Below are 8,605 nucleotides of genomic sequence, written 5' to 3'. Positions count from 1 at the left end.
TGGGGAGCTGTGTATTTGAGTGCTGGAGACAGGAACACTCCTTAAGCTGTTTTCAATTAAGCCTGCAGCTTGTGGGGGACGTGGTTCAGACCTGGGTCTGTGTTTGTAGCAGGCTACTGTGTCTGGCTCAACAAGGCAAGGTACTGAAGTCCCAAGCTGGCAGGGAAAACGGGCTCAGAGGTAGTCCCAGCACATCAGGTGGCAGTCACAAGGGCATCTCTGTGACCCAACCCGTCACAGTGCTTCCAAGTTCTGTGCTGTCCCGGTATTCCTTGGCCTCCACTGCAGCAATGGAGATGCTCGGTGAAGCACTGTGCCTTGCAGGAAAAGAAAGGATAAACTAAGCGAGACCCAAAGCTGAGTCTCCATGAATGAGATCAGAGTGTGTGTGTCCCCCTGTGCCCGGAGCAATGCTAGCAGAATGACTGCTGGACTCTCCGCCCTGCAGGAGGGCTTAGGTTACAGAGAGCATGACCATTTCACAGCTTGGTTTTGTTTTAGAAATATCAGGCTTAATGGGTCTTTTCTTCCTTGCTTTTCTTGAAGCCGCCCTTGGAAGAGCTACGGAAGCAGATATTTTCTTAGCCCTTCAGCCAAGGAGCAAGGGCTGGGGGATCTGCAAGTTAAAGCTTTACAAAGAACCTTTAACAAAGACATCTTTTCTCCCTATGGTGGCTCAGGTGTTTGAGTTAAATGAGTGTTTAATGAAAAACAATCCAAGGTTTCAAACAGCCTAAAACCAAATCTGATCCTGTCTCAGTTAATCAGATGCCATTTCCCTGGTCACAAACCATACAGCCTTTCAGGAAAAACAGGGCAGGGGAGAGGTGGCTCTCAGGGAGGTGCCCAAAGGACTGACTCATTGACTGCTTTAAAGCAACAAGGGACCGACACAGAAGTAAGCAGGAAATTCTGCGCCTCACCAGCTGGATACTGAAACCTGGTGAGAGGATCAATGTCCTAAAAGGTAACACACAAGACGGGCTACTATTGGGGTTGGCTAGAGATGCCCCAAATCATTTGATTTTTTTGGTTACAGTTTTGACAGAGATCCATGTTTATTTTAAACTAGTTTTAGATTTTTATTTGTTTGAATGTTCAGAGTTGCAGGAAATTATGATGGGGTGGGGGTGGGGGAGACAGTCAGACTATTACTTAACATCAGTACATGCTGAGATTCAAAAAGTTAATGCTTTAGAAACCATTAAAAGACAAGTTATCAACATCACATGTCAAAATATACAAAGTAACTTATCTCTCAGTCAACAACTCATACCTTACTATTATTCACTAATCTATTTATAAGAACATAAGAACGGCCATACTGGGTGAGACCAACAGTCCATCTAGCCCAGTGTCCTGTCGTCTGACCTTTGGCTGGGAGCTGCAGGGGTGGTGCCTGCGGACAGGGCAGTGCACAGAGCCGCCTGACTGCACCCCTGCATAGGAGCCGGAGGAGGGACATGCCGCTGCTTCCAGGAGCTGCTTGAAGTAAGCGCCGCCTGGAGCCTGCATCCCTGACCCCCTCCTGTGACCCAACCCCCTGCCCCAGCCCTGATCCATCTCCCGCCCCCAAGCCCCTGCCCAAGCCCGGAGCCCCCTCCTGCATCCTGAACTCCTCATTTCTGGCCCCACCCCAGAGCCTGCACCCCTAGCCAGAGACCTCACCCCTCCCACACCCCAACCCCAATTTCGTGAGCATTCATGGCCCTTGGGCCAAATACTTTGCCCTCCCCTGTTCTAGAGCCTAAAGTACAGTGCTGAGCACAACAGGATCCTGGTGCGGGGGCTGATTTAAGGAAATGGTTCTTAAGCTTGCTAGGATTAAAGGCTTGTCATGTTAGCACAAGGCCCGGTGGCAGGGGGGGGTGGGGGCGGGGGAGGGAAGGGAAGTTATACTGAAGGCTGGGAGGTAGCTGAATACTGTAAATCTAAGGAGATGACCTGTCCTAGGTCAGATATTTTGCACTCTCCTCATCATCTACCAGCAGATAACCATGAAGTGCTCCAGTACACCACAGGATTCTGCAAGACGGGAGTGTTGGGGGCCTTTAGCAATTAAGTTGCCATGCAATGACTAAGCGGTTAGACCGCATTTACATACAGGAATTAAGAAATATGTGATGCAAATCATGAATATTAATGCTTAATATTGTGGACTTCGCAAAAGCTTCATATGGATCAAGTCAGCTAATGACCTTATTATAATCAGGGTTAAGGATCAAATATGGTTCATAGCCATGCTGTTACCACAAGGAAGGGTATAAAATACCACCCCCACTTCCCATTTCTTTGGCTTCGTCGGATCCCAGAGACAGTGTAAACGGAATCAGAACCTTCCTTCTGGTTGGCACCGCTTTCTTCCCCTTCCATCTCTGCTTCCAGTGGTCTCCGTAAGCTGTAAGTATGCGCAATGCAGGACGGGAAGTATGAGCCATGCCAGAACCTACTTTACTGTGCTTATTCTAACCATTCTGTGTATAGATCCTTGCCCAGGATATTATGTGTATTAAATACCGTTTCTGGGTGTGTTTCACCAGCTGCCATCTTCTCAGTTAACTGTAAAGTAGGAAGAACAGGAGTCCTTGCGGCACCTTAGAAACTAACAAATTTATTTGAGCATAAGCTTTCGTGGGCTACAGCTACTTCATCGGATGCATAGAATGGAACATATAGCAAGAAGATATATATATATATATATATATATATATATACACACACACATACAGAGAAGGTGGAAGTTGCCATAGAAACTGTAAGAGGTTTCAGAGTAGCAGCTGTGTTAGTCTGTATTCGCAAAAAGAACAGGAGTCCTTGTGGCACCTTAGAGACTAACAAATTTATTTGAGCATAAGCTTTCGTGGGCTGCGGCTCACTTCATCGGATGCAAGAGGCTAATTAATTAAGATGAGCTGTTATCAGCAGGAGAAAAAAACTTCTGTAGCCAACTTGATTATCACTACAAAAGTTTTTTTTTTATGTATGGCAACTTCCACCTTCTCTGTATACAGAGAAGCTTATGCTCTAATAAATTGGTTAGTCTCTAAGGTGCCACAAGGACTAATGTTCTTTTTGCGAATACAGACTAACACGGCTGCTACTCTGAAACCTCTTACAGTTTGTATGGCAACTTCCACCTTCTCTGTATGTGTATATATATATATATATATATATATATATATATATATATATATCTTCTTACTATATGTTCCATTCTATGCGTCCGATGAAGAGGGCTGTAGCCCACGAAAGTTTATGCTCTAATTAATTGGTTAGTCTCTAAGGTGCCACAAGGACTCCTGTTCTTTTTGCGGATACAGACTAACACGGCTGTTACTCTGAAACTATAAAGTAGCCGCCCAGGACAAGGACCTGCCATTTGTGATAGGGGCAGGTCACCCCCCAATACACAACCCAGTCAGTGTAATCACTGTTCAGGCTGTCAGAGGCAGAGATAAGAGAGTTCTGCCTGGCCAACCCTGCTTTGAACCATGTGACCCTAGAAACCACCTTGGCTCTGTCTCTGTCCCTTTGCCCTGAGTTCCCGGTGCGTGTGTCTCTCTCTGCAAAGGCCGGTTCTTTACCCAGCCAGCTGGCACCTTTCCCCTCGGTTCTCCAGGTGGGGCCTTTGCCCGACTTCCCTGCAGAGACATGGGAAAAAATCCACTTCCTCTTGCTTGTTGGTTGCTAGCCCGTTGTCTTTCCAGCTTCTTCATTGATCTGGGTCGGTTTCAGCCAGGCTTTTACTGACCCATTGGTTCCATCCCAGACAGCGGCATGACCTGACACCCCGAGTCTCTGGCTCTGCCCCAAGAACTGTTTATAGGCCATGTACATTACAGAGCAATGTAAAGCAAAGAGGGAAACTGAGGAATGCCTACACATATTAGCAAAATTCCCTCTCCAATAGAGCAGGGCCAGCTGACACCAGCTGGGGACCAGGGCCCTCTGACTGCAATGCAGCGATCCTGCTTTACACCATGTGGGAGTCTGGCCCCACATTTCCTTGATGGGGACATGTATTTATCTGGGCACTGACCGCAGAGACCTCTTAAAGTTTCCTCAGGGTGGTGTGAGACGTGCCAGCCCAGGGAGGTAACTTGCCCAGGTTTGAGCCGAGCAGTGACTCATCTGCCCCACACTGCTGTCTGGCCGGGAGCAGGAGGAAGTTCTCAAAGCCCCTGTTCAGCTCCCCACCCTGTTCCCGGCCCCCAGATCCCAGTGTCTGTGGCCAGCAGCTCCCGCCCTACAGCCCCTCCCGGTCTGCCAGGGGCCAAACAGAGCAGGGCTGGGAGCCTGTCGCACCGGGAGCGGGTGTGAGCATCTGTCAGCAGAGACACGGACCCTTCACCGCCTACCATGGAGCCCCAGGTGAGCCCCACCTTTCCCCCACCACCCCGTCCTATAGATCCCAGGGGAGCCCCCTGACCCACACCTACCCCAGCCCCTGGAGCCTCAGGGGAGTCCCCCCTCTGCCCTCTAACTACCCCTTCCCCTTGGACCCCCAGGTGAGCACCCCCTTCCTCCAACACTCCTGCCCCATAGAGCCCCGGGGGAGTCTCCTCTGTTCCCCACCTTCCCTGCCCCATGAAGCCCCAGGCGAGTCCTCCCTCCCCCCACCTTCTCCTGCCCATGGCAACCCTGATGACTCCCCCCGAGCCCCACTGTTTACTGACCTATTGAGCCCCATGGGGGTATCCCTTGCCCCCTCTCCTGTCAGTAGCCCAGCAGGGGCTAGTGGATGTGGGTCAAGGGGCTCTGGGTTGTGCCCAGGGCTTGGGGGTGCTGACGCTGTGGGGTTCTGTTCAGGTGCAGGGACAGATGCCCAGGGCTGGACTCCTGCTGCTGCCCCTTCTCCTCTGCTTTGGGCCAGAGACCGCCAGGAGCATTGACCCGGCCGCGCTCAAAAAAATCGTGGATCATGTGAACAAGTGAGTGACCAGCCTGGGGTTTGTCTCTGTCCTTCCCTGCCTCTGTAGCCCAGCTGCGAAGGGCAGCAGAGAATGGCTCTGGTTCAATCCCACCGGTTCGTAGGGACGCCCAGCAAGTTCAGGGGGGCCCCAGTGGGCCCGGCTTTGCCCAGACCCCACCTGAGAGCAGGGGTCTGCTATTGTGCCAGGCACTAGAGACACCGAACTGAGGGCAGAGAGCACCCAGCATGCCAGGGATGCACTGACCCCTGCATTAGATCGCACACCGGGTCGATGCTAGGGGCGATTCTGGGGTCGAGGGGGGTGACGGAGCCCACAGCTGGGAGGGGCGATTCTGGATGTTTGGGGGGCGGTGGAGCCCACAGCTGGGAGGGGTGATTCTGGGGCTTCCGGGGTAGGTGGAGTCCAGAGCTGGGTTGGTTTTTCAGGCCTATTCCCCTTTCTCTCCCTTTCACTTGGCATCTCTTGGCTCAGTCCCAGGAGCCTGGTGCCCCCTGACCCCTCTGTCTCCTGCCCTCTTTCAGTAACGGCGGAGTCAACAAGCAATACGCCTTTGCTGCCACACTGCCCCATGCCACCTGCAGCAACCCCCAGGACGTGGCCACCTATCTGCCCATGACCCAGCTAGCAGACATGAGAGAGACGATTGGCCCTTTTGGTGCCTTGTATAACCCGCCCAGCGGGAACATCGTGGCCGCCCGGCCAAAGGAAGTGGTTACACAGAGTAGGAAATACACGGAGCACAGCGAGTGGCGTCTTCTCTCCGGACCAAACAGCCTTGTGGCCCAGCTCACGGCCAGGACCTATGGCCAGAACAGCTGCCTGATCTTATTCACCTTCAACTCGCCCTGCTCCACCAAGTGTCTGCGTGAGGCCGGGCGCTCCAACATCGTGCGGATGACCAGTGCTGCCTTCTCGGCCATCGACAACAACTACAAGGCCTTCGTGTTCCAGAAGATCTTTGATTATGACTTGAGGCCTGTCGTGACCCGCCAGGACCTGCTGCAGGCCTGGCACCGGCTGCGCGATGTGCCCCTGCTGCGCTGCGACAACAACGGCTGCCAGGACTGCGCCGCGACGGACCCCCAAAACAACCCCTGCCTGGCTGGGAAGAGGTAGATGACAGAGTGGAGCCGGGAGCTGCGTGCGGCTCTTTGTGCCACTGGCCTCCCTCGCTGCCCATGCGCTTCTGGCTCGCTGAGCGTAACAGAAACACGTCCCAACCGGGCACTAAGCTGCAATCCAGAACCCCATTCCAATGTGTTCTCCAATCTAGAACCCCAACCCACAGGAGTGCTCCAATCTAGAACCCTATTCCCAGGCATGCACTGGTTTAGGACGTGATTCACAGGTATGTGCCAACCTAGAACCCCTTCCAGAGTGTGTTCCCATCTAGAACCCCATGCATGGATGTGCTAAAATCAGCCATTTAGAGCCCCATTGCTGGGTGTGCTCCAATGCAGTACCCCATTCCCATCTCTGGTTGTGCTCCAGCGTAGAACTCCATCCCTGGGTGTGCTCCAATCTGTGATCTAGAAGCCCGTCCCTCGCCCCAACTGTGCACCAACCCAGAATTGCCACCCCCACAGTGGGCCTCAAGCTCTGTTCTAAACCTTCATCCCCCACAGTGCGTCAAGCTCCAGTCGAGAACATGGCCCCCATCCCTGGGTGTCTCTGAGCTGCAGTCTAGAACCCACATTCACCCAGTGAGCTCAGAACTCTGATCTAGAACCCAGCCTCCATCCCTGCACAAGGCCCGGGGGAGGGGGCAGTGGATGGGAGCAGGGCACACTGTGCCTGGTGACAGTATGATGGGGCTGGATCAGAGGGGGAAGCCCCTTACACAGATGGTGGTGGGGGGATTCCTGGGCATGAGCCATAGCCAGAGTTGGCCAGTGGGGATCTCGGAGCGCGGGGCTCCGTCAGTGGGGGGCTGCTTTAGGGTTGTTCCAGTCTGCGGGTGATGCTTTTTGCTGATTCTCTGATGTGCGATTGCTGCCAATAAAGCTTCTGAGCATCCTGGGGCCTCACGTCTCTGTCCATGCGTCTGGGTCTCCCATCTCTGTCCGTGCGTCGGGGGTTTCACATCGTCCCTGGAGGTGCTGGGCAGCATCTCGTCAAGCCTGGCTCCCAGCTGACAGCCTACAAGGCAGATTGGGTTTCACTGGGTCCAGAACCCCCATCCCCTGCTCCTTGGGTGGGGATCCCCTGAGCAGACAATCCCGATACCCCAGGAATGGGGGGTTGTGACTCTGTACCCCAAAACAATACCCTGGCATGGTTTGGGGTAGCTGAGCTCTGTAATGAGGAGACAGGCCGTGGGACAGATCCCGGCACAGTCACTGTGCCCTGTCCTCACCGCATGGTCCCAGACACGGGGCCCCTGGGAGAAAACCCAGCCAGAGATCCCAGAGATTCCTGGGAGCTACGACTGAAACTGCCCGAGGATGTAAATCCACAGCACTCTGTACCCATCTATCCATTTAATGGGGCCCCACAGCCTGGGAGCCAGGACTACTGGGTTCTGTCTCTGGCTCTGGGATGGGACTGGGGTCTAGTGGTTAGAGCGTGGGGAGGGGGGCTGGGAGTGAGAGGTGCCGGGTGCTGCACAGACACGGTGAGAAAAAGCTGACGGCCTAAAGCCAACCCTGACTCTCTAACCAGACTCAAGGGAGTATGATTATCCACCGTTCATACAAGGGGAAATGGAGACACAGGCAGGTTAAGTGACACCCCAAGGTCCCCTGGGGGCAGGGATCCCTTCCCCTCGGCCCTGAATCTCCAGCAGCTGGGAATCCCCCAGTGGCTCCATCCCTGTTCCCCGGCCAGGTGAACCCTCTGCTGGGCCCAGGGCTCAGGGCAGAGCCTGGCTCTGAGCGTCCCATTGGAATGAAGACCCTCTGTGGGTCTGGCTGGGTGTGGGGCTGGGAGCGGGGATGCTGAGCCGGGCCCCAAATCTTCTACAATGATCTCCACAGAATCACTGGGATCCGACCAGTTGGGCGGCTCCGACCTGGAGCGAGATCAGCAGTCGTAGAACCTTGCATCTGCCCATCTGGCGCTGGGGATGGTGAATTCACCCCCGTCCCCAGCAGCATCCAGGTCCCAGATTTGGATTCCATCTTTATACAGAAATAACCTCCTGGCCTCGCACTGGTACTGACAGCGGAGGGTAACAGCTCCCCCCACACTGCTGGGGCTGATGGAGATGGAGGGTCTGGGCGCAGGGAGCACTGCATTCACACACAAACAGGAGTGAGAAAGAGAGACACAAACCCCTCCCTGCGTGTCTGTAACCTGCCCTTAGTGCCCAGCTCCAGGGACAGCGCCGGGACTAACAGACACCTCACTGCATCCACAGGGAACCTGTGGGCTCGGTTCTGATCTCAGCCCCCGGGGTCACTCCGGAGTCACCCCTGACTGCACTGAGGGCAATACCAGGAGGCTGAAGTGAATTTTGGGGTGAAGATTCAGGGCTCAGTGCTTCTTTTCCCCTCCTCCTCCCCACCTACCCTGTCCTTAACAGTAAAGTTTCCCCAGTCCCACAGACATTCACGGCCTGACACCCTGCTTCACCCAGCCAGCCAGCAGCCTGGAAAGGAAATGACTCATTGGGGACCAGATCCTAGAGCAACTGGATCCTACGCCCTGGTCTCAGATCCCCCCATGGACAC

General features: G+C 54.1%; 1 protein-coding gene across 2 annotated transcripts; it reads left to right on the top strand.

Annotated features, from left to right (window-relative positions):
• Nucleotides 1-1,934: 1,934 nt before the first annotated feature.
• On the top strand, nucleotides 1,935-6,949 carry LOC114021204. Of its 2 annotated transcripts, none has more exons than XM_027829570.3 (4): nucleotides 1,935-2,400; nucleotides 4,216-4,371; nucleotides 4,810-4,931; nucleotides 5,456-6,949. In XM_027829570.3, exons 2-4 carry the CDS (start codon nucleotides 4,360-4,362, stop codon nucleotides 6,048-6,050), a joined length of 729 nt encoding a protein of 242 aa, XP_027685371.2. In that variant the 5' UTR covers nucleotides 1,935-2,400; nucleotides 4,216-4,359; the 3' UTR covers nucleotides 6,051-6,949. The 2 variants fall into 2 exon arrangements, with proteins under 2 accessions (XP_027685371.2, XP_043390391.1); XM_043534456.1 differs by lacking the exon at nucleotides 1,935-2,400 and adding an exon at nucleotides 3,239-3,848.
• Nucleotides 6,950-8,605: the final 1,656 nt, after the last annotated feature.

Source organism: Chelonia mydas, chromosome 23 (genome assembly GCF_015237465.2).
Source record: "Chelonia mydas isolate rCheMyd1 chromosome 23, rCheMyd1.pri.v2, whole genome shotgun sequence".
In the NCBI taxonomy this organism is placed as follows: domain Eukaryota; kingdom Metazoa; phylum Chordata; order Testudines; family Cheloniidae; genus Chelonia; species Chelonia mydas.
This window is presented reverse-complemented; position numbering and strand designations above follow the sequence as displayed.